This window comes from Capsella rubella, unplaced genomic scaffold, assembly GCF_000375325.1.
Source record: "Capsella rubella cultivar Monte Gargano unplaced genomic scaffold, Caprub1_0 scaffold_3, whole genome shotgun sequence".
NCBI classification, from domain to species: domain Eukaryota; kingdom Viridiplantae; phylum Streptophyta; class Magnoliopsida; order Brassicales; family Brassicaceae; genus Capsella; species Capsella rubella.
The window spans coordinates 13400862-13426710 of NW_006238921.1; the positions used below are offsets into that span (position 1 = coordinate 13400862).

Genomic DNA, 25849 nt, shown 5'->3' on the forward strand with positions numbered 1-25849 from the left:
TCGCGGCTTCTTTAATCATTTCACCCTAAAGAAAAAATGTATATGGAATACTCTCTACTTTACGACTTTTAATCATTTGTGCTATCCTTTATAGGTTGGTCCCAAATACTCTCTTATCTATAAGGATTAGATAAGAGACACCCAAAGTATATGTGGAAACCAGAATTTGGCCCTTTAAAAAATATAGCCCAATCGAATCATTTAAGATAGCGATCCAAAACATGTTCAGAGGTCCGTATACAACAATATCTAACAATGACAAACATGACTTGGAGTTCTTTTTTCTAATCAAGAATGCTCGAGGCAAGACCATTAGCCTGATGGCATTTAGGAGCGTTTTAAACTGATGTTGACGTCAACAGATGGACAAATAAACCATAAAACATGAAATCAAACATATCGATACGAAACCAATAGAAAATTTTGGTCTAAACATACATAAATTGCCTCTAGTTAACTAAACTGAAACTAACACAAAAAACTCAACCAAAATGAACTATTATTTATTAAGTATTTCATATTTTGATTATATTATCTCTTGGTTAAAAATCACTAGGCATTAGTCGTTAGACAGTCGAGGTGGGCCTACCGCCTAGCAAGAAAATCGGAGATTAAATGAAGATTAATCAGAGGTTAGTTTTACAGTTATTTTATTAAATTAATAAAATAATTAATAAATGATATTAATTATATGTATAGTTTGATTCATGTTAATGAAAAAACACAATATAACATATAAACTATAATAATGGTTTCAAAATAATAGTTCATAAATTAAAATATATTTCTACAGCCAAATTTATAATTTTTATTAAAATTTTGAACATAAATTATTGTAAAATATCACAAATTCACAATCTAAGAGGGGTGTATTCAAAATGAAATTTTAAGAGATTGGAGTTTTATTAAGTTTTTAAATGATTTTGATGATTTTAATGAAGTTCATTTAACTTTTGTAAAATCCTTTTAAATCTCACCAAAAATCCTTTTAACTAGGAAAATCCTTCTAAATCCTCTAAAATCCTTCAAAATAATTAAAAGCCAAATCCACAAATTGTTTTCAATAACAGTAAATTTTAAGGTGGATTTTGAAATCATTAGTTGAATAACAGTGGATTTCTTGAGACTTATTAAAATTCATGTTTGAATAACACTGAATTTGTAAACTTTTTACAAATCACTTGAAATTTCACTTTTAATACACCCCCTAAATGTTTAGTAACAAACAAAGGGTTTGTCATAAATCAGGGCTAAGCAAGGATTTTTTATATCTACTTCATAAAAAATTTCGTATTTTCTCAGAATGTCATTGAACTTATCGGACATATAGTAATACTAATCCAACTCCAAATCAAAAATTTAAAAGAAACTAAACGAAATTTTTGAACAAAAACAAATCAGAACCATGAACAAAGAAAAAGACAGAAATTCAAGAAAATTACGATATTCACTCCTACAACTAACAAGCAGCGATCAACCACACAAAAGAACAACCATGAATAGAATGACTCCAACATAACGCCAAAAGCACAAATGCAAACAGACAGATAGATTATACGATCCAATCCAGCAAAGAATGATTCTGTCCCAATCTTAAGTTAGATAAAAAAAAAAAGTATTCCCAATGAAAAGCCAGAGAAGTAGGAGGAGCTTTTCTCAGTCACACAGAGTCAAATAGCACAAGATGACAAAATCACAGACAAGTAGAAACAGAAGTCAACAATATGCATAGAAATAGGGAGAAATAAAGCTGATACTAGAACCATAGTCATTCATGCAAAGTTGAAGAACATAAATGAATCCTAGTGAACATAAAGGAAACAGGGAAAATATAGCAGTCAAGTGATATTATCCCTACAAACTGGCCTAAAAAACACAAAAGAAGTAGCAAATGAGGTTCAATAACACAAATACAAAGCATAACCAGTTTTTTTTGGTCCATAATCTAAGAAAGTTTACAATCTCAAATCTGAGTCAAGTCAATGGCAAGACCAAGAAGATGCCTCAATCGTCGTCTTCCTCCTCCTGCAATGCAAAAATCCAAATAGAACACAAATGTCACACATCAACATACATGTAAAGTGTTAGCAAAACAACAGTAATAAAGTCTCAGTAATAAACCTCTTCGCTCCCTGCTTCATCCACTTCAGACTTGTCATCCTCTTCACCTCTATTGGTTCCACTAGCCTAAACGACATCAACACAATAACAAGACTACTTAGCAACAGCACAAGAAGACCTACAAAAACAACAGTCTCTGCACACACAAAGTGAAAGCTATCATCAATGAGAGGTCATACCAGTTTCATGTTGTACTGTTGCATAGTCTTAAGATATTCAGTCTTCCTGCTCTCAGCCTTGGCAACGTAAGGAGCTTTATCCTGTAAACAACCACAAAGTTCAAAATACAGATCCACCAAAACCTTAAACTACAAATCAATTCAATGGATACTACTACTCACTTCATCAGTCATAGACTTCCATCTAGCTCCAGCAGCCTTCCCAACCTAATATTACACAAGAACACGATAATTAAACCAACAAAAACTAGGTTTAAGATTACAGATCTGAGAAACTTTCGGAGAAATATACTCACAGTAGCGACGGATTTGTTGTTAGGATTCGCCAGGTTAAACTCTTTTCGGAAATCCTCACTTAGATCAACAAAAAAAACCATCTCAAAAATTTTGATTTAAAAACTCAAAAGCAATTCGAAAATTTCAAATTCGGGAAGATGAAGATTCGTGAAATATATTACAGGAAGACGAAGAAAGCACTTGGAGGTCTCTTAGGCTGATTTGGATCCTTCTTTGTCTTCTTCCCAGGCTTCCTACCTCTAGTTTTGAGTCTAAGAAATCGAAAACGAGAGAAATCAGAATTTGAAGATCTGGATCTCAGATGTAACAGAGAAAACGAAGAGTTTGAGAGAGAACGAACAAAAAAAAATACCTCTGATCAGTGCTGGTAGCTTCAGCTTTGGATTCGCCGCCTTTCATCTGCGATTAAAGAGAGAAACGAAGAAGAATCGTTAGAGAATCGGATTGACTCGGGACTGAGTTTGGGAGAAACGGAAGGAGCGAGTTGGGATTTTACCTTTAGGGTTTTTTTTTGCTTGTTTGACTTAGAGAGAAGAGAGAGCGTTTTGAGCAAGTGAGTAATAGGGTTTTTTTTTAGATTCGGTATAAAAGAATAAAATTAAATAAAGAAGATTGAAAATTTTTGCAATGTGGCGGGATTTTTTCGTGAAAGGAGCGGAAAAAATTTGACACGTAAAAAGGAAAGTGAAGGGAAGAGCAACGGACGGATTATGCTCTTCGAATCTTGACCGTCTATTCGACACGTGTACTTGAGTTTGCAGATCTCATTCTTTTAAAGAAAAGCTTTGTTAGACCAAAATATATTTTTGTTTTAACTTTTAAATGATTTCTATAAAGAATAAAAAGAGAAAGGTTATAAATAAGACTATCAAAGCAAAAGTTTTGATTAATATTTATTGATGAAAGATAGTTTATGTTTGTAGTTTTAAAATAATTTAAATAAATTTTGTGAAACGCAATCCATGAAAATAATTGATATAATTTCCTTGTTTAAAGATACAATATTATTTTTAAGCAATTTATCCGACAATTTATAAATAAGTATGGTAACTTAAAATATAGAATCATAAGTTTTTATTATTTCCGATAATAAACAAAATTCATTTCATCTAGCTTACCATGATCAAACTAGGAAAAAGTTCTTGACACGTAGTTACCTCGATCAATGTAAGACTAGGGTTCCTTCCACGTTCAAGGTTTCGAGCCAATCAACTTAATTTGTAACCAGAACGCCGACCGGAAAGAATAAAAAATCACTAACAAATAAATATATCAAAAATAGTGTGAGATAAATTGATAAACTTTCTCCAAGCCCACGATTTCAGAGCAATCCTCAAAAAATTATTTTGGAAAAGGTTCAAATTAAGAATTTATAATGTTGTATTTAAAAAGAAAAAATGAATCAAATGTTTTGAGACACTAATCCATGTGAATAATTTATTTTTCATATGTTAAGATATTAAACTTTTTGTATAATAAATCTTATGATATAAAACTTGATTTTTAAAGTTAGCTTTTAACCTAATCACGACACATGTCAAATATATCGATCATATTTTGATACATGTCAGAACTAATATTTTTTCACTTCAATAAAATTGGAAAACATAATCTGTTTTATAATAGTGAAATAGATAATTAAATTGTGTTGCAAAATGTAATGTGCGAGGTTGAAATTTGGATTAAAAACAGTTATCAGAGTATGTGAGGAACATTTAACCATTTATAAGTGATATATTCAAAATCTAAGAAACAATTATGGTACTTTAATTTTTCTTATAAAATTCATATTGTTTCCAAAATATTTTAGAAAAAAAATATAAATATAAACAAAATTAAAATTTGGAAAACACCCAAATCTATTATTATTTTTTGATAAGGAACGTAGAAATCAGTTCATACGTTAATTAAACTTTACATTGAAAATCTTAGACTATGATTAATAAAAGGTTCTTAACTTAAGATTTTGTTAAGAAAAAAAAAACCTTCCATTAGTCATGCTCCAACACTAAACGAAATTTAAAACAAAACAAAACCCAATGTGAATGCAATGGAATGCACCTTGCTTTCTAATTGGAAATTCGGAACCGGGTTTTACCGGGCCAATCAGATTGAACCGGAACCGGTTATTTATATATTCTCCCCTGTAAAATATTTCCCTTCCTCTCTCTTCTCTTCTCTTTGCCTTTCTCTTTCACAGTCAGAGAGCTCTTGAACGGAGACGAGAATCTCGGTCGCGCCGTCAACTTTTTTTTCTTTGTAGAGAAGAGAATTATCTATTTCCGATCCAACGAGTTGAGAGCTTTGGTTCGGAAATCTCCCTTTTTCTTTCTTCCCCAATTCGATTTCCTTTACCAAGCTAGGCGCGGCGCTTGATCTCGCTATCTCTCAGGTAGGATCGAGCTGTATAACACCTTCTTTTACCAAATTTCCTGGAGACACTTGCTATAGATTTTCAAGTGTTCTCTCGTTTCTGGGTATTGGAGTTTTGTTTCTTATTCTCTGTGGATTGATTCATTTGATCCATATCAATGTTATGTTTCGGAATTCAAAAGCATGCAAATTTACCGATTGTTTGTTCCTCTTGTGCTAATTCTATTTCGGTATTGGGTTTCGAGGCTAAAACCCTGAGTTGGTCATGTTCCAAGTTAGAGTTTTTTTTTTTTTAGTTTTCTATTTGAGGGATATTTTAACTAACTCCATGAGTTTCTGTGTGAAGCAGCCAAAACTCTTTTATTTGGTGACGTCAGTTTCTTGACAAAAGAATTCAAATTCTACACCTACTACTGGGAAACAGTATAGAATCTGTTATAGAACATAGCACTGATATGTTGAACATAGAAAAATTGTAACATGTAGGATTAGTAAATGAATAAAGGAGAAGCTTTTATTATCTACTGTAAAATTTGTTGTTCCAAAAGCATCCATCTTGGTTTGGCAGCATTGTTACATGTGGATAGTGTAGGTTAGGATGGTACTTGTTAACTAGTACTAAGTACTTTTAAGGTTTTACTATCAAAGTGATGGAGTAGGTTTTAGTGTGTGTGCTGTTAATATAACTTGTTCTTGCCTTTTCCTGATATGACGTTTGAATGTTTTGTATTACTGTAGAGACAGCTGAGAGCTGAGGATATTGGAAGGTGGAATCTTGAATGGCTGAACTTCCGGGTCAAATAAGACGTATGGGCGGTGGAATTAGCCAACTGCTCGAACAGATATGTGGGTTTTCGAGAAGATGTTTGTTTCAGGTCATATCTATGGGTCCTATACCTAATCATCTCGCTTTTATCATGGATGGAAATCGGAGATATGCAAAGAAGTGTGGTCTTGAAGACGGATCTGGTCATAAAGCTGGGTTTTCTGCCCTTATGTTGATGCTACAATACTGCTACGAGCTGGGTATTAAGTATGTTACGATATACGCTTTTAGCATAGATAATTTTAGAAGACAACCTGAGGAGGTTCAGTCTCTAATGGATTTGATGCTGGAAAAGATTAATTCCTTGCTTGAGAAAGAGAGTATTGTTCATCAGTATGGGATTCGGGTCTATTTTATTGGTAACTTGGCGCTTCTGAATGACCAAGTGAGAGTTGCTGCAGAAAAAGTCATGAAGGCCACAGCCAAGAATAGTCGGGTAGTGCTTCTCATCTGCATTGCCTATAACTCGACAGATGAGATCGTACAAGCTGTCAAGAAATCTTGTATTAACAAGTCAGACAATATTAAAGCGTCTGGTAATTATAAACATGAGGATGCAGATAGTGATGTAGAAAGAAAGGATATGGAGAACCAAGAGGAAAGGATTCAATTGGTAGATATTGAGGAGAATATGCAGATGAGCGTTGCTCCGAATCCTGATATACTTATCAGGAGTTCAGGAGAGGCGAGGTTGAGCAACTTTCTCTTATGGCAAACAGGTAATTCCCAGCTCTGCTCTCCGGCTGCTCTGTGGCCTGAGATCGGTCTGAGGCATTTGGTCTGGGCTATATTGAACTTCCAAAGAAGCCATTCATACTTGGAAAAGAGGAAGAAACAATTGTGATTGTCCTGAAGTGAAGGATATACAAAAGCTCCCTTTTCTATTTTGGCTTCGTGCTGTGATGTGATGCTCTTGTAGTATACTATCAAAAGGAAACTTGGGATTACATAGAACAAAGCAATGTAATTTACACACAAACTCATTTGAGATTTTTGTTATGAACCCTTGACGAAAGAGTCCTCCCTAAAGACATTATACTTCTTGGTTCTGTACTCTTCAGGTCTGTTCTGTACTCACTTGAAGAAAACGGTGGATCAAGTTAAGTTTTTCCGATTCATAGACTCCTTTCTATCCTGAAAGAAGAAAGGTGTTTATAGGAGCTACGCGCTTCTGGCTACAAATTAAGTCATGTACATACATAAACTCAATTCATAACTATATACACTACTTCATTTGTGGTCCCATAAACTTGGAACCGTTACCATTACGATATAAGTCCTCATCATCAAGAACCTACCAATGTCTTTAACATCCTTTTTGATTAAGTCTTTGATGGGATACTTTAGAATCCAAGCAACACAATCAAATCGTTCTGAAACATAAAAATCTTGACCCAAGACAATGTTCCCTCACCAAAAACTATTTGAACCGTGTGTTGCAACAAGCTAGTGATGAACAATCCCACAGGTGTTTGTTTTCTCAAACCAAAATAAGATCTAAAGCAATGGTTCAGCCTTGATTGCAATATGAAATTTCGGTTTAGCTAATGTAAAACCCGAAAAACCGGGATTAGTTTCTGAACCGTACCGGATATGGACTCTGGTTCGGTAGGTTAGAGTTGTACAGACACTCGTGACTTAACCTGCAATTGAAACCTAAAACGTCGCGACTCTGCTCTCTGCAGAAATGGTTCTACTTTTGGCTTAAAGAGCCATGTTTTCGAGTTTTTGCCATGGCGGGTTTCATTAGGCGCAAAGGAAACGTATTTCCTCGGTCTCAGACCTTAGCTGCAGTCTACTCCAAGGTGAGTAATTTCTCCTCTTCGGATTCTCTCTTTTGGTTGATTAATCTCTCATCGGCAATTGGTCGAACACTTCATCTGCGTGTTTCTTCTTGTCTCTAGTTGCAGAGAAGCTATTGCATACTTGCTGAGGGAGTCATGGAGAAGTGTTCTACCATTCTTCAAGTTATTGACGAAGATATAAATTCAGGTGCTTTTGTGTTTTAGTGATACTTCTAAGCTGGTTTGGACGTAATTACTTGTTCTAAGTTTAAAGGTTGTTCCTTTTTTGTTTAATTGATCGATTTTATCAGTTGATACATCAAAGTGGAAGAAGGTACGAGCAAGTGATGCTGGAATTAGAAATTCAATGATCCCAGATTCCTCTATGAATGTGTTGAGACTTCTTAGACGTCAAGGTTTGTGTTTTGTATGTTTTGGGTTTACTGTTGGCATTGATTTAGAAGAGTACGGTAAGCTGAACTGTTGGATCATTGTCTTAGGTTTTGATGCATACCTTGTGGGTGGATGTGTAAGGGATTTGATACTACATAGAGTACCAAAAGACTATGATGTGATCACTACAGCTAATCTTAAACAGGTTTAGTGGATTGATTCTCTGATAGTGTTACTTAGTTTAGAACCGTATGTATTATTGCTTCATGCATCTAGTGTGTTTTGTAGATCCGGCGGTTATTTCATCGTGCTCAGGTTATTGGGAAACGCTTTCCTATTTGTCATGTGTGGATGGGAGGTTCGATAATTGAGGTCAGTTTTATGGCCTTTGCATAGTTTTTACCTAATTTTATAGTGTTGTAGTTTTATCTTCTGTTTAAGGTTACCGTATGCTTTTTGCAATTTTCTTTTCGTGTATTCCTTGACACTCCTTTTATAGGTGTCCAGTTTTGATACCGTGGCTCACAGTGACAGTGGGAGTGAAAATGATTTGGATAAGTCCAAAGAGAAATATGATGTTCCACTAGATATCGAGGCAGACAAGAATAACAGCCTCTTCAAATTGTATTCTGGTTGTGATGTAAGAGACTGTAATCGTTGGAGGAATAGCTTGCAGCGTGATTTCACAATTAACAGGTGTAGTTTCTGAAACACTTGTATGTACCGAAAGGGACTGTTGTCTGTTTGGCTGCATCATACACACCAACTAACTTGTGATATTTAAATATTGGTGCAGTTTATTCTATGATCCCTTTGACTTTAAAATTTATGACTACACCAACGGAATGGAAGACTTGACGGATCTTAAGGTAACTTACTTAGCTTAAGTTATGGTGATACATCTGTTGTTATTTCATATGTTATTAACCCTTGTTCGCTATTGAAAATACAGCTTCGTACACTTGTCCCTGCACATTTGTCATTCAAGGAAGATTGTGGTATGTCTTACTTATTGTCCTCTCGGCCTTGTATCTTGACAATACTTTATGTAGTTTAAAGCCCTAACCATTGTGTCATGTTTTTTTTTTGCCAAATACAGCTAGAATTCTTAGGGGGTTAAGAATTGCAGCACGATTGGGTCTATCATTGTCAAAGGATGTTGAGACTGCAATACCTGAGTTTGTATCTTCCGTTGCAAATTTGGGCCAGGTACTCTGACTGCTTGAACTGGGATATACTTGGAATCACTTCCTTTATGTTAAATAAAATGTGTTCATGGTCTCAGCTATTAAATTCTGTCCTGTCTTTGCTCAGTTTAGATTAATCATGGAAATGAATTATATGCTTGCGTATGGAGCTGCTGCGCCTTCCATCCTTCTTCTCATGAAGTTCAAACTACTTCATGTGTTACTTCCTTTTCAGGTATCCCATTTGTTAATTTTCAACACTCTCTATCTCTCTCTTTCTTTCTTTTTAACACTTTTGACTTGGATGAATTTGGATTTCAGGCAGCTTACCTGGATCAAGCTAGTGAAACATCTCTATCAACTTCCTTGATGCTAGTGGTACGTGATATCTTCATGCAAGGAGCATTTTATAGTGAATCCATTGTGACATTACTGAGTTTGGTTTATGGTTTATTTAGAGGTTATTCTCCAATATGGATAAATTGGTTTCCTGCGATCAACCAGCTGACTCCAAACTATGGTGCGTCATTTCTTTATATCAATAGGAACATGACTTTTCTCTTAGTGAGCTCTCTTAGTGAGCTCTCTTTAATGCCCTGATTTGTTTTACACAGGATTGCAGTGTTAGCTTTTCACATTGCACTAGTACGTAACCCCCAGGAGGCTATTGTAGTGCGCGCTTTCGCTGCTTTGCTCTACCATCGAAACTGGAGGAAAGCTGTTGAGTTTGCTAGAGGACATGAAACTTCAGTAGTCGGATACACTCCTGAGGTATTAAAATCTTTGAGAAAGAGATCTGATGAAGATCTTGCTGAAGCAGTTTCAGAATTCATATGTATATTAAAAGATACTCAATACGTTCTGACTGATATAGAGGCTCTCCGCGAAGCCCTATACCTATACCCGGATTTCAAATTCTCTGGACTGGTTAGTACAAAGTGCATATTTACTTCTCAGTTTGAGTACAAAGTTTCATTGTGTTAAGACATATATTCTCTGTTCAAGTATGCCTATAATGTTTCTACCAAGAAAAAGAGTATGCCTATAATGTTTATCAATGACCCCAGATATCTGCTTCACTTTTTCTTAACTGAGCAGTTAATGTTGTAATTGATTGATGTGGTCTCTCAGGTATTTATACCGAAGAAAAAGGGGAGAGATGTAGCAGAAGGGTTTGCGAGATTGAGTGATGTTGAATATTACGAAAGCGAAAAGGAGGGATTCTCTATTGACTATCTCTCACTTGGGAAGGGAAATTCATGTGAAGTAAGATTTGTTCTTGGCAAAATCATTCTGGACACCATCACAGAAGGTATCGTCATTGAACCTCTAAACTCAGTCAAGAAGAAGCAGAACACCAGTAAGCAAAATGTTCCAGCGACTTGCTTGGAGAATAAGGATGAGTTGGTTGTTTCTAAATCGTCAAAGGAGGATAACAACAATCAAGCTCCAGTCCATGGCTCAAATGCATCATCAGTTTTAAAGATTTTGAAGAAGATGAGAAAAGACAATGAGAACAAGAATGACCAAGAGACCGATGTATGTCCAAGAACCCTCTCTGGTCCAGCAGAGAATCAAGATAAATCTATAGTTCAAAAGCTGAAAAGACGGCGTAGCAAAGAAGCACTAGTCTCTGAGCCGCCTAAGCAAAAGACTGCAAAGAGGTTGAGATCAGATGACCAAGAGGCGGTTGGAAGTCTCTCTATACCTGCAAATAATGAGCATCAGAGTAATAAGCATTGCACAAATGCACCGATCAGTGAGCCACCTATGCAAAAGACTTCAAAGAACCGTTCAAAGGAGATGCAAAAAGTGAAGCACAACGATTTGCCTGTGAAGGAGCTTCAAGAAGCAAACAGCAGCTTCGTTTCTGACAAATCTATGAGCGATCTTCTGAAAGTTCTTGAGAAATCAAGTCAGCAAGCGTCTGGCAAAGAGGATAGCGACGGCTTAGGCTCTTCATCAGAGAAGACGAAGAGACCAAAAAACCTCTCAAGCCTTTTCATGTGAAATAGTTACCCTACTGGTGTTTGGGGGCCTAAAGTCAAGATGGCAACATTCTTGCCGACTCAGAAGGTCTCCCTTCAGTCACGGTCGCACTTCACAAGTTTTAGGTACGACATGTAGAAACTTGAACCAATTTGTTTCATTTTGTTTTTATTTGGTCACTGGGGAAGAGAAATTTTGGCCCTGCGTAATATAATAGATGCAAATTAGATATTTATTCGTATCTTTGTTACATTTAGATTCAAATACTTTTCTTCGTTCGTATCAAGTCAGATTTTAGTACGATTCCATCGTTCTTGTTCTTTGGATCCAGAGAGCGATTTTATCGAATTTAACAAAATTTTATTCTCTTGGAGTAGTGGGAATACAAGTCTGACAGGAAAAAACACACACACACACTTGTCCAGTACCGTACAAAACAAGTTTACAACGTTTCCGACATCTGACATCTTAATTGTGGGACGAACGATAAAGACGCCAATGCGCACGGTCTAAATTCCTTTGCACCCAAAAAGAATAACAAGATATAGAACAAGAAGTTGTCTCATCAGACAACTTGAAGTATACGGAGCTCGAGCAGCGGGCTTTACATTTATTGCAGAACGGTCGAGTGCTACTATCGTTGCAAATAACTTTCACACTTAAAGATCTTTCATCGAACGTGTAGCCTGGTTTCATATAAGCGGATCTCCCAAATACGCACTTACAATGGATAGTGATGTTAGGTTTGTTACATGTATAGAACCATTCGCGTGGATCTAGTGTTCCCTCACATACTTCGCACCAGTATGTTTCATCAGAGACTTCTCCATAACAAAGGGAGAGAGGAACTGCATCATATTTGTAGTGTAGCTTATCTGGAATAGTGGCACACTCGTAACATAAAGCAAATTCGCATACAGTACAACGGAGATGTAAAATATTCTTCTCGACCTTGCAACCCCCACATAGATAATGGATATCATTAGATTTAGATATAGGGATGAATAAGGGATGTTCGTGGCTTTTGTGGGTAAAACAATCAGGAAGTAAGATGCATCCAACATCTATCTGAAACGCGTTGGCTTTGTTAATGTTATAATCATCACAATTCTTTTTGGTGCACTTGTACTTGAAACCAGCGAACTCTCGGGCACAAATAAAGCAGTCCCCGATATAGGGCATTCGTGGAGGGATAGGGTCTAGAAAAAGAGGGTGATGATGCAACGCATGATGTAGTTTTCGAGGAAGATTTGCGCATACCTCGTGAAGAAAAAAACCACATTGCATGCAGTTGTAGAAATCACGAGAGTCGATATGAAGGGTGCATGATTGACATTGCTTGTCTGTGTCTCGAACAACATCGTACTTCTTAAGTTTTAGATGATGTTCATGACAAAAGTACTTTATCATATCATCACCAACTTTGATGAATGGCGCAACATCTTCGGTTTTGTCAAATGCTTCGGGTTCCCATTCAAGTTCAATCCCATCCCATACTCTTCTATGTGTTGCACACTTGGAATGGACTACATAAGAGCAATCATCATGATTGCAAACGTACTGGCTATACTTGATATCCACTGCCTTGTAGCAAATAGGACAAGATGGAAAAATTGTGGAAGAAAGAAAAGGAGTGAAAGAAAGACGATGAGGGTGTCGGGTGATTTTTATGACGCGTGGGAGACCTATACAATACCTATGTACCACATAGTTACACTGAAAACAAGCGTAACTTGGCTCCGATCTTTCTACCAACCCACAAGCATCACATGGAACCAAAAGTGGCCGAGAAATGAAAATGAGTGGATGGTGATGGCTTTTTGGTTTTTGGATTATAGGAAGTGGGAAATTTTGGGAACAAGGGTCACACAAACAAAAGTTACAGATAGAACATCTGTAAAAATATTCACAGCGATCCAGGTTTTGTCCACACCAAGTGCAATTACGAAAGATGTTACCAGGATCATGGATGCCGGAGGAGGAGGAGGCGGCCATGAGACTCTTTTCAATGTAGTCGAGTTTATTGGAGACGTCATATATAATCCTGGTTTCGCCATTTAGTGCAGTTAGACTGAGGGGATGTTGTGGGTGATAAGGGTGTGTCATCTTCCTTGGACACAAGTGACACTCTATGTGAAACCCTACATCACATTTTTTACACCGATAATGATAGGAACAAGATAACGACTTTTCATTTCCTTGGACACCTCCAAAACAGCCAGCGGGAGGGTTTTGGCCACTATTATAGGCCACTATTGTGTGAGGATGTGCTGGATGTGACAGACGGCATATGTACTTTTCTTCTGACTCTTCTTCGTCTTCGATTGTTACCGACTCTTCTTTTTCTTCGCCACCAGACATTTTTTTTTTTTAATCTTCTTGTTTTTATTTTTTTTCTTTAAAAAAAAAAAAGAAGTTTTTGATTCAGGAACTTCTTTACAATTGTTATGATCAAATAGGTGTCCGTTATATGTATATACTAGATGATGACCCGCACGTACGTGCGGGTGTATTTTCAAAACATATTTTGCTGGTTTAGTTTTTTTAAATAATGTAATGTGATTTGGCTTTTTATAATTTTTTTTTCAACTAATGATTGCATTTGTTAACTGGAGTAGTATAATAGAAATTGTTGAATTGGAAAACCAAAGTTTATAATGAGAAAGTCTTGAAGATTGTATTGAAAGAAATGTAACCGAAGTCATACTTGCAAGAAATGAAAAGAAAAAATGGAGAATTATAATTTAAAGGTTCTTGAACACTTCTTTGAAGATCACATTGGTTGTCATTAGTTTCTGCCATTTTTTTGATAGAAAAAATGTGTTTATCGCTAATAATCTTTTTGGAGGATTATACATCATCGATAGATTCTTCTCTTATTTATATTAATACTAATGGAACTTAGAATATTCTTGGTATTTTTTATTTTCATATATTTAGTTGTTAATGTTTGTTATAGTTTTGAATTTCGAAATTGTTAGGTATGATTTTTTGGTTTAGGAAATAAAATTAATCGTGATTTGATGAATATAAACTAATGAATAAATTGTTTGCTATATATTAGGAATGTATTTTTAAGAGTGATTATATTATTTATTAAACCCAAAATTTCGTGGATGAAGGTTCATTTAATTTTATGAGTTTTCTAAAATTGTTTCTATCTAAAATTGTTTGCTATAATTTAGCTAAATTTGTTTCTATTATTTTGGTTATGTAGTTTTCTTAAAAATAGATTGGTTTTGTTTTACTTTTTTGGTTGTATAAACTATGATTGACTTATACAAAATGCTTCCCTTTTAATAGTATAGATAGAAAATATGTTTATCAAAAAGAAAATATATAGTACAAGGTTGCCCACCTCACATATATATTTTAGTTGTGTCAGTTGAAACATCTAAGTAGTTTTTGCATAAAAATGCAAGTCAATCAAAAAACTCATTTTGAGCTCTTGGTGATGCTCTTATTTTGTTAACCTAACCAATTAATGGTAGAGTAATTTATAAAACGTTTCAAATATTTTATAGATTTTTATAAAAACATACAAAATTATATTTATATACTCCCTCCATTCAATTTTATTAAATTTTTGAGCTAAAAGCATAGTATTTAAGATACAATAAATGCTTTATTATTTTTACATAAAATATATTATTAAATATTTATTTAAAAAACTAACCAATAGAAAAATGGACCAGAGAATACAAATATTCATAACATACTAAATAAACATTGATGATGCACCAAAATCTGGATTTTTTATATAAAATAGAACAAAATAAAAAGGCTTAAAAATCTTATAATTTGGAACGGAGGAAGTATATGTAAAATAGGCAGTTTATGACAACTCGTTTAAACACGATATGTAGGCAGAAAACACAAATAAATTAATTAGCACAATGTTTATATTATTAACAACGACCCAAATACAATTTTTATATAAAACATGACTCCAGGCTGTACGTATGACTTATAGCAATTAAGAACAATTTTTAAGTGAAATGAAAAATATCAGAACAATAAGACCAAAGAAAGAGTTAGAGCAGCTCCATCAAAGAAGGAGAGTGTCTCTTAAAATACAATATTGTTACTTAGAAGTTAGAACATGTCCATCAAGGAGAGTGTCTCTTTAAATATACATTCTAAATTAGCATCTATTAACGTAGATGTTGTATTAGTAACTTCTAAAGGAAGTTGAGTATATATATTTAGTCATGCAAGATCATACTAAAATGCTGATGAGCAATTATATCTTTTATGAATTGTGCATAACATTTGCTACTAATCTCTCTGCAGCATATAACTCATTCTTATGAATAAATTTTGAGATGAGTTAAAACTTATCATTTATTGCAAAAGTACGAGTGATTTGAGCTTATTATATTTTGAAATCTTCGAGTTTGATATAGTTGGTTTTGCATATGGAAGATTTCTTTTTTTTTTTATGTAAATATATATCGCAAAACAATGACTTGGTGGAGTTTTAGTGAAAGACTTTAATCGTCGCTTGCTCAAGTCATACCAAAGTTATTATGATTCATTAAGCATATCGAAAATCAGTAACGGCTCAAATTTAAGCCCGAACGTATACAAAAAGTAAGCAAGATAATAACCATAGCCAACAACATTGTTTGAAGACATTCCAAAGGAAACTACATCAAAAGCAACAAAACAAAACATATTTCTCCAAAGTGAATCTCATACACTCAAGAATTCGAGAAAAATAGGAAATTTGATCCAGTAAGTACATAGTCTCAAGTAACAATGTAACAGATTTACTTGCAAATGTGCTTCTTGCTATACATCATCCAAAAAAATATATATATATTTCCGGGGAAGGAATATGATTACTCGTGTGGCTGCACTCTTTCTCTTATCATAGTTTGTATTTCATTTAGTTTTTAATTACATGTCAAAGTTTTTAAGGAGCCAGCAAATAATAGACCTCAAAGGAGAGTGATTAAAGTATAGTTCTCTTCCAAAAGAAATGTAATATAATGTTGTTATTGATTCTTTAAACATCGCATTCTCCATTCCAGTTACATTTAATGGATTGTTGTAAAATATATCTCTATATAGCTATCTTTGTGTTTCTAAGGAATAATTTCTTAAGGTATATAGTTAAAATACTAATCGTATGTGATTATGTTATTCTTGATTCTTGTCCATCGCATTCTTCGTTACCCACGCTATTTCAATCTACACCTTCGTAATCCCACTTGTGATGAAGCCTTCCCATAGATTGGCAAAATTTGGTTGTATAAATTATGTTGTCTACTATAACAAATCCGTCACAATAACTAGTTGTTGACCCGCACTGCGCGCGGGAGGTTTATAAAATTTTTATTTTATTTTTAGTTGTATTATCATTTTTCGTTGTTTTTTTTTTGTTTTGCATTGTTTGATTTGTTGGCTTTTGATTGTTGTTATTTTCTCAATTTTATAGTAATTTAGTATTTGAAATGTTTATCATATTGGTATTCATCAGAGGTCGATGGGAAGTTTATGCGGTATTCTCTCTTTTTACTAAGTATGTGATTAGAGAGATAAAGTTTCCGGTGTTTGGGTTTTGATATATTCTAGGATCTGGCTTGTTTCCCGTTTTTTCCTTCGTTCGAACCCGTGTATTCCGGCCAATGATTTTGAAATCGGTATCGTTGTTGTAGATGTATCGCCCTTGTAAACGATAGTTCTAGAAAATGTTTTTCATGTTCCGTTTAATCATCCAGTTCCAAACTCGTGTATCCCACATTTTTCTGATTTTTTAACCGGTTTGATTGTTATGTGTTGTATCTCATGCCCATGCTTTTTTAGATTTTGTATTTTGATTGTTGTTAAAGTGTTGGACCTCAAGCCCATATTTTTTTGGATTTAGTAAAAAGAAAAATGATGGTGTGGTGGATGATGTGGCGCTGACGTGGCGGAAGCAGAAAAGAGGAAAGATAACTTTATATATATAGATATTTGAATCATTTAAATTCAATATAATTATTTTCGACGAAATAAAAAAAGACCTAAATTACAACTTTATATGCAACTAATTGTGATAAAAGTTAGGAAAAACAATTCCGTAACAGCAATTTAAAAATTAATTAGTGAAATGGAAATAATATATGTACAATAAGACAAAAGAGTTACAGGCTGTTTCGAACTTTCAATTATATTTTGAATTGTTTTCTTTTTAAATAATGTGGTGTACGTTAATAATAAGTTAAACGATACCACAGACAAAGTTTCTCCTTAATCATTGACTTTTAAGTTTTGTTCGAATGCGCTGCCCAATTAATACCATGACTCACAATGATAACTTAACAGCATCTATAGCATTTTCATAGGGCATGTACATGTCTTTTTACCAATAACTAAAGTGAAATGAAAATCCAATTAACACCCTCAAAGCTTATCTTCGATGATTTTGTGGTAACATCAAATCAAGTAGTGACGTAGAAAAAAAAAAAAAAAACTACACTTCATGATCATTAATTGTGTATCGGTCTTCCAGTACTGCTTTATAAAATGCAATTAGGTAAGATCGATAAACACCAATGATCAAGAACTATATTATTTTATTTTCATTGTCACATTATGATTCTATGTTACCACAAGATCATCGAAGATGAGTTTTGAGGGTGTTCATGCGACTAATTTACTCACTTTTGATTATTGGTTCAAAACAATATTGCCCCAATATATGGGAAACATCGTATGAAACTCTTAATGTTAGGCCTCTCGATCTTTCGTCGGCGAAAAGTTGCTTCCTCTCGTAAAGCTGCAGTAATATGATTAGAAGAGAATTAGTTACAAAATTTAATTAGTATAGATCGTTGTGTGTACAATTAGTTTCTTACATAGCATGATATAATAGAATTATAATAGTGTTACATAATAATTAAAAAATTGAATAAAATCTGCTCAAAACATTGTTTTGATCCTAAAACCATGATATGTCTAAAATGCTGCAATAAAATAAAAATATAATTGATAAACTGTTTGTGGGAAAAATGTCTGTTAAAAGACTAAACTAAAACAAATAATTTGCACATAGTTGTAGTGATAACATGTGTGACAACAATGAACAAGATCTTGTTTTTGACCAACCAATTAATTAACAAGTAAGAGTTTTATTGATAAGAACAATGCACATGTGTCACAATATACAGGCTGTTTCAAATCGTTTCTTAAACAAATTAATTAAAAGTATACAAATTTTACTAATTATTGAATAAATTCAAATAGTAGGGAAATAATTGAAAATTTAAAATGATTTTGCATAGAAATCACAAAATGACACTATTCATAAAACCAAGATAAAATGTTAAAACCAAAATTACAACTTTCTTTTACAAACTTCGCTTACAATATTTTTTTTTACATAAATGAAATAATAAAAATATAAAATAAATGTTATTACAAAACATTTATTCCGGTTCAACGTTCTCAAAACTGTCCATGTCGGATGTCCAAATACAAAGCCAAGAACAAAAAGCCTTCTCAAACAACTTGTAGTATATATGATCCGGGCAACGATGGTCACACTTATAACAAACCGGACGAGTTTGACTATTGTTGCCAAGAATACTCATCGTAACAGATCCCAAATAAAACGTTACACCTGACTTGATATAAACGGATGATTCCAATAAACACTCAAGATGGATAGTGATGCAACATTTGTTGCATGTGTAGAACCATTCTCTTGGATTTACTTCTTTCTCGCATACTTCACACCAATATGCTTTCTTTGCATCTTCTCCATAGCAAAGAGAGAGAGGATGTGTATCGTATTTGTAGTATAACTCATATGGAATTGTAGCGCAACGATAACACATAGCGAATGAACATATGGTACATTGCAGATAGTATTCGCTACGAACAGTATCTTTGCAGCCAGCACAAGAGATGATACCTTTTCTTGAATATGATGTTGAGATGAACAAAGGATGTTCATGACTTTTGTGGGTGAAATAATCAAGAACTAAAATGCATCGAAAATCTAACTGAAATGTATCGTTGTCATCGTCGCAATCAGGCTTTGAGCATTTGTACATGAAACCAGTGGACTCACGGGCACAAGTCGAACAACTTGTGGAATTGTAATCGAGTATAGGAGAAGGGTCTAGAACAAGAGGATGCTTATGCAAGGCATGAGCTAGTGTTTTAGGAAGACCAGCACATACCTCGTGAAGAAAGAACTCACATTGTATACAATTGTAGAAATCATAAGAGTCGATACGAAGGATGCATGCTTGACATTGTTTCTTTGCGTCTCGAACACTATCATACTTCTCAAGCTTAAGATGATGTTCATGACAAAAGTACTTTATCATATTTTTACCCACTTTCTTGAATGACGCGATATCTTCAGTGTCATCGGGTTCTTCTGGTTCCCATTCGAGTTCTCTCCCGTCCCAAACGTGCTTATGTGTTGCGCATTTGGAATGGGCAACATAAGAACAACCTTCATGATCACAAGAATACTGACCATATTTGATGTCGACTATCTTGTAGCAAACTCGACAAGGTGGAGTTGTGGGTGGAAGGAAAGGATTGTGAGAGAGACGATGTGGGTGACGCGTGATTTTTATGACACGAGGTAAGTCGATACAACTCTCATGAACCACATAGTTGCATTGGAAACAAGAATAACTTGGTTCCAACAAACTAACCAGCCCACAAGCTACACATGGAATTAAGAGTGGCCAAGGGAATAAAGAGAGGGAATGATGATGGCTTTTTGGATTTGTGATAGTAAGAGTTGGAAAATTTTGGGAGCAAGAGAAATCCAAACAAAAGTTACAAATAGAACAACAATAGAATTGTGATCCATCTCTCAAATCATCTCCACACCAATTACATTTCTTGAATATGTAACCATGTTCGAGTGTGTTAGATATGATCTCTACCTCAATGTTTTGAGTGGTGAGGGTGAGAGGATGTTGAAGGTGATAAGGGTGTGTGAGCTTCCTCGGATACACATGGCAAATATCATGGAACTCCACATCACAAGTGGTGCAGGAGTAATGGAAGGTACAAGACGGTGAAGGTTCTTCTTTGTCGCACGCGAAGCAACCCGATTTAGGGATTCTTCCGGCTATACGGGAAAGAGTGTGAGGGTGAATTGGATGAGATAAACGGCATATTGGCTCGTCTTCATTAACAGCCATTTTCTTCTTTCCTTTTTTCTGGTTTGGTTCTAATATGTTTATCTGAAATAGTATCATATGCTCACATCGTGTGGAGATGACTTTGACTAAATGTGAACACTAGTTAAAATGGTTAGGGACTAAAATAATCTAGACCCAATATACAAATTACATATAAGTACAAATTATTCTATTAAAAAATAAGCCGAGATTATATTTATAGACAACTTCATTAAAAGTATTGTCCATGATCTGTCTCTCGTCTCTCCCAGACTGTCCATATCTCAAAGTCTCAAACAATAGTGATAAACTGATAACGTATGTGACAACGATTCACAATGATTTATTTCGGCCAACGAAGTTATTAATACAAGTCTATGCGAAGTTATTAATAAAGTCTGTGGCCAACGAAGTTGTTATTAAAGTTTTTTTTTTTTTTTTTATGAAAAAGTAGAAGTAATTCTGTTAACATGTAAATAATCCAATATATATTTTGATATTTTGATTTTTTGTAGGGTAAAACGATGAAATCGTGTATATGGAACTTTTACCTTTTTAGTTTAAAAAACTTACAGACAAGATTATGAAGCAAAACTTTACTTGTAGAAAATTTCCAATTTGAAAATTGAATAAAATTTTCAAAGATTTATGATAGTTTCCCCTATATATATATATATATATATAAATATATATATATATATATATATCTATATTTATAATATATTAATTGACACTACAATTAAATTGCACTCATATTTATTGGGGGAGTAAGTATATCAAACTTTACTTAATATATTAAAAGATTTTTAATTTGGGGTGTTTTTTACTACTTGTTAATTATTCAACTGATGATTTTTAAAAATCTCTTGAAATCCTGTGCTATTGAATTTAAAATTTACGAATATTTATTGTAAAATAATTTACAATCTCTTATTATTCAATTTATAATTTGTAAAACTAATATCAAATCTAGCGTTATTAAAAATATTTAAAGTTTTTTCTTAGAGACAAATTTTCTAATTTTTTTTTTGTTGAAAAATATGACTCAAATCATCCTAGTTCTAGAGGTTAAAATCCTTTGATTATGTTTGTTTCTATAGATAGTAGTACATAAGTAACTGTAAAGTTGTTTGGATATAAATATATCAATAATATAGATTATAATTCTTATGAGAAATGAAGATTTTTGGTTTAAAAATATACTTCAAAAATATTCATATAGATAGCAATAAATAGAAAAGTCTTTGTGTATTTGAAAACATGGATGGATTTGTTAGCAATCGACACCTTTTCACGGAAACCAAAGCGAGTGTGGTTGGGTCACTACCTATCCTTCGTTAGTAGCCATATAATACAAACAATCAAATGTGTTGTCGTTAGTAAAATTCAGCAGCAACAATGAAACCAACGTGAAAAATCGGTTTTTTCATACGCTTCCAAATGTGTTATATTAAATTTATACACTAACAACAATACTGCAAACATTATTCATGATATGTATAGTAAAACTGTAAAAGTATACAAGAAACTATTTCATAAACCACATTGTAATACAAATCTGAAGAATAATATATCGAAAACACACACATATCATTATTTAGTCGAACTTACAGATTGATCCAAATAAACCAAGCCTAGCCTAACCTAACCAATAGACCACGATGGTATCCGACACACGACCAGTTCAGCTAGTTTGGTAAAAGAAACAAACACAATGACACTCTTTATCTTAACTTATATATTATGCGTTTTGGTTTACGAAAATAATAATAACCTTTTTTACTTAATAAGTACTAGTTTATTAAAAAACCTCTATAGAGAAGGAGGCTCCCCCACGTTCACGGTATCATTCCCTAGCATTACATGTTATGTCTAGATTTTCGTAAACATTGACTATATTCTTCCCTTTTAATTATGCTTATGTATTCGATATATGATGGTAGTAGCTGATTAACTTGAGTCGACATGCGTAATTTTACTGTTCATGTTCTTAAAAGAATTTTTGATAGACATTAGACAATGTTCTCGATGCTCTTTGTGATAAGAGAGAACAACGAAAAAACTTGTCAAGATTTTCAAATACTTGTGAAAGTTATATGGTTTTTTTTTTACTTTTATTTATAACAACTTTCACAATGTTTCAAAAAGATTAACAAGGGTTTGGAGAAAAAAGGACAAAATTGTTTTTGATAAAACATACATACATACATACATACATGTATATATATATTTATTTTTTTCAAGTTATATATAGATAGATTTAAACTCTAAATCGTGAAATATAAGCTCTAATCTTTCTTTTTTGTCATAATGTAAGCTCTAATCCGAAATTCCAAATAACTCTCTCACAGAGTCACAGGCCAGCAAAATTCCAAATTACTGTACTAATTTATTATAAAAAAATAATTAATTATTTCACCTACAAAATAATTTCAAATGGGGAAATACATAAATAGTAACTCTCTCTCTCTCACGGGCCAACATATTAATAATTCTCGGTACGGAATCTCTGGTCTGGTTTCCCTAAAACGAATTTAATTCTCTGAGAGAGCATGATTAGCCTAGCTCTCTCTGTTAATGTGATTTAACTATTAATTATGTTCTTCTTACTCTAAAGATTATACAATATTACTACGAATAAGCTAAAGTTTTTAATCAAAAAGTTGGTTAGGGGCGCGCATAATGGAGCGTCTTAAAAAAAAAAGGAAAAAAAAAAATGAAAGTTTGAAATAATGAAAGAAGAAGGAAACGAAGAAGCCACATGCCATGAACCAAAGTTACCGTTGTCTTTATAGAAGTAAATCTGTTTCTCATTCATGATCCAACGGTTATATTCTCATCTCAGCCGTCCCTTTCTCTTTTAAAAAAAAAATCAAACCTTTTAATATATTTTTTTTTGTTATCTTTCTCTTTTTTTTTTGCTTATTTCATCTCCTTTGTTCAGATTCGACTTTGTATCAGACTTGGATTCTCTTCCTTTTTTTCATGCTCTTCTTCTTCTTCTTCTTCTTCTCTCTTTGTGGGTTTCTCTTGGATTAATTCAAAACATCGAAGAAATACAAAAATGGTTAATTCATGTGAGAACAACAGAGTCATTGAATCTACTACAACGACGATTCTTCAAGGTGACTCTTGAATGATAATTTTTTTAGGTATTCTAGAAGTACCAATGGAGAATTCTGACAGAATGTGTTTTTGTTCTGTTTTTCTTTTTTTTGTAATAGATGAAACGACAAGTAGAAAATTCGGACAAGAGATGAAGAGAGAGAAGAGAAGAGTCTTGGGTGTGATTAACCATAATCATCTTGTTGGTGGTGCAAGTTTTGTCAACAAGAGAGGAACCTTAGTATCGAAGTACGTTTTAACTTAATCTCTAATCTCACAAGTTTGTGTCTTTTTTTTCTCTATTTGATTGTGCTTATGGGTTTTGATTGATTTGAATCAGTAAGCAACAAGAAGAAGGATGTCAAAAGAAGAAGATTAATTCTCTGCGTCCCTCAGTTACAAGGTACATAAAGTTTGAATCTTTAATGTCAATTTGTTTTATTTTGCAAGAAAGAAAAAATCTGAGATTGTTTTAAATTATCTAGATCTGGAGTTGCAGAGGAGGCGAAGAAGAGGCTGAAGCCATCAGTTCCAAGTTCAAGTGATTTTGGTGACTGTATATTTGTTGATGAAGAGGAAGAAGCTACATTGGACCATCCAATGCCAATGTCGCTTGAGAAGCCATATACAAGCATCACTGAAGCTGATCCACTGGTAAACAATAATAATGAACACTTAGAATGCTGAATTTGTAGCTTAACTCAATCCATAGATCAATGAATTTAAAGAAACTTTGTTTGGATAGGAGGAAATTGAGATGGAGGATGTAACAGTGGAAGAACCGATCTTTGATATCGATGTCTCAGATGCCAAGAACTCACTTGCAGCTGTTGAATATGTTCAAGATCTTTATGCCTTCTACCGGAAAATGGAGGTAAAGTTATTGCATCTGTGTTTTGAAGTAACAAGTATTGCTTGAGAGGAGCTTGTTTAATTAGACAGAGTTGTTTGATTTGAAATTGCAGAGCTTTAGCTGTGTTCCAGTAGATTATATGATGCACCAAATCGATTTAAATGACAAGATGAGAGCAATACTAATAGACTGGTTAATCGAGGTACATTATCCACAACATTATATTCCACTGTCCTCTCTGCATTGTACTGTCTAGTTTTTGATAGAGGCTAAAGAAGATTAGGTGAAATTTTCAGGTACATGACAAGTTTGATCTGATGAACGAGACACTGTTTCTCACAGTGAATCTGATAGATAGATTCTTGTCCAAGCAAGCTGTTATGAGAAAGAAGCTTCAGCTTGTTGGATTAGTGGCTTTGCTTTTAGCTTGCAAGTACGAAGAGGTTTCTGTTCCTGTTGTCGATGATTTAGTACTCATTTCAGACAAAGCTTACACAAGAGAAGACGTTCTTGACATGGTAATGACTGAGAAATAAATCTTGGCACATTTATGTTAAGACAATCTCTGATTGAATGATTTTATTTTCTCTCTACAGGAGAAGACAATGTTGACTACTTTCCAATTCAATATTTCGTTGCCGACACAGTACCCTTTCTTGAAAAGATTCTTAAAGGCAGCTCAAGCAGACAAGAAGGTAAGTTAAAAACAATGAATCTCATGAATCAGTTTAACTAGAAGTTTGAATTTAGAAAGGAACTAACTGTGAAACTGTTAATAACAAAAACAGTGTGAGGTCTTGGCATCGTTCTTGATTGAGCTTGCCCTTGTAGACTACGAGATGCTTCAGTTTCCACCATCATTACTAGCTGCCACATCTGTGTACACTGCTCAATGTACACTTGATGGTTTCAGGCAATGGAACAGTACATGTGAATTCTACTGTCATTACTCTGAGGATCAGCTCATGTAAGTCTCTCTCTCTCTCTCAGCTAAACACTAATTTTGTTACACAAAACTGGTCTATGTCATCCATAGTCACAAAAGACTGATCTTCTTAGTTGTAATCGCGGATTTCGCAGGGAATGTTCACGGAAACTGGTGAGTCTTCATCAGAGGGCGGCGTCGGGAAGCTTGACAGGAGTATATAGGAAGTACTGCACATCCAAATTTGGGTACATAGCAAAATGTGAAGCTGCACACTTTCTAGTACTATCTTAGTCTTATCATTTTTAAGCCAAAAGGCCAATTAAGTAGTTTGTACAGCATGTTGCATAGCTTCTTATTCACCTTGTAACAATCTGTTCACTTCACTTCCGGATTAAACTCTATAATGAATGATAAAATGATTGAATCATTATTTTAATGATAAATATATTAAAATACAATTTTGTAAACAATTTTACATGAATTTTTGTTCAATTTTATGATGTTTTATTGGTTTGTGTATCACTTATACTATGTTTTTGTAGCATGTAGCTCAAATACAAAAATACACATCAAAATCAAATAGATCAATCAATCAATGTGTATTAAATGTATATTTTGTATTTGAGCTACTTATCAAAAACAGCGTCGTTTTCGTTGTTTTAACTTTGACCTGT

At 33.9% G+C, this 25849-nt stretch overlaps 6 protein-coding genes across 6 annotated transcripts; 3 read left to right on the forward strand and 3 right to left on the reverse strand.

Annotated features, from left to right (window-relative positions):
• Positions 1-1746: 1746 nt before the first annotated feature.
• LOC17891607 (high mobility group B protein 4) lies at positions 1747-3160 on the reverse strand. The gene is made up of 8 exons (XM_006298651.2): positions 3094-3160; positions 2950-2996; positions 2759-2848; positions 2597-2654; positions 2463-2507; positions 2301-2381; positions 2122-2187; positions 1747-2025 (listed from the first exon to the last, which is right to left on the reverse strand). Exons 2-8 carry the CDS (start codon positions 2994-2996, stop codon positions 2005-2007), a joined length of 408 nt encoding a protein of 135 aa, XP_006298713.2. The 5' UTR covers positions 3094-3160; the 3' UTR covers positions 1747-2004.
• A 1623-nt stretch (positions 3161-4783) lies between these two features.
• Positions 4784-6849, forward strand: LOC17892485 (dehydrodolichyl diphosphate synthase 6). Its single transcript, XM_006298164.2, has 2 exons — positions 4784-4989; positions 5709-6849. The coding sequence occupies exon 2, from the start codon at positions 5750-5752 to the stop codon at positions 6638-6640; it is 891 nt and encodes a 296-aa protein (XP_006298226.1). The 5' UTR covers positions 4784-4989; positions 5709-5749; the 3' UTR covers positions 6641-6849.
• Positions 6850-7464: 615 nt separating this feature from the next.
• On the forward strand, positions 7465-11452 carry LOC17892769. The gene is made up of 14 exons (XM_006299813.2): positions 7465-7601; positions 7701-7788; positions 7892-7996; positions 8081-8178; positions 8262-8345; positions 8473-8669; positions 8770-8842; positions 8926-8971; positions 9073-9182; positions 9288-9395; positions 9482-9538; positions 9619-9680; positions 9775-10087; positions 10292-11452. The coding sequence occupies exons 1-14, from the start codon at positions 7530-7532 to the stop codon at positions 11168-11170; spliced, it is 2292 nt and encodes a 763-aa protein (XP_006299875.1). The 5' UTR covers positions 7465-7529; the 3' UTR covers positions 11171-11452.
• A 165-nt stretch (positions 11453-11617) lies between these two features.
• LOC111831554 lies at positions 11618-13951 on the reverse strand. The gene is made up of 2 exons (XM_023786180.1): positions 13912-13951; positions 11618-13494 (listed from the first exon to the last, which is right to left on the reverse strand). The coding sequence occupies exons 1-2, from the start codon at positions 13949-13951 to the stop codon at positions 11618-11620; spliced, it is 1917 nt and encodes a 638-aa protein (XP_023641948.1).
• A 4613-nt stretch (positions 13952-18564) lies between these two features.
• LOC17890680 lies at positions 18565-20541 on the reverse strand. The gene has a single exon (XM_006300127.2). The coding sequence runs from the start codon at positions 20365-20367 to the stop codon at positions 18565-18567; it is 1803 nt and encodes a 600-aa protein (XP_006300189.2). The 5' UTR covers positions 20368-20541.
• Positions 20542-23224: 2683 nt separating this feature from the next.
• LOC17893929 (cyclin-B2-1) lies at positions 23225-25611 on the forward strand. Its single transcript, XM_006297671.2, has 10 exons — positions 23225-23414; positions 23514-23643; positions 23735-23797; positions 23880-24048; positions 24140-24268; positions 24360-24449; positions 24544-24765; positions 24844-24942; positions 25036-25214; positions 25328-25611. The coding sequence occupies exons 1-10, from the start codon at positions 23354-23356 to the stop codon at positions 25464-25466; spliced, it is 1281 nt and encodes a 426-aa protein (XP_006297733.1). The 5' UTR covers positions 23225-23353; the 3' UTR covers positions 25467-25611.
• The last annotated feature ends 238 nt before the right edge of the window (positions 25612-25849 follow it).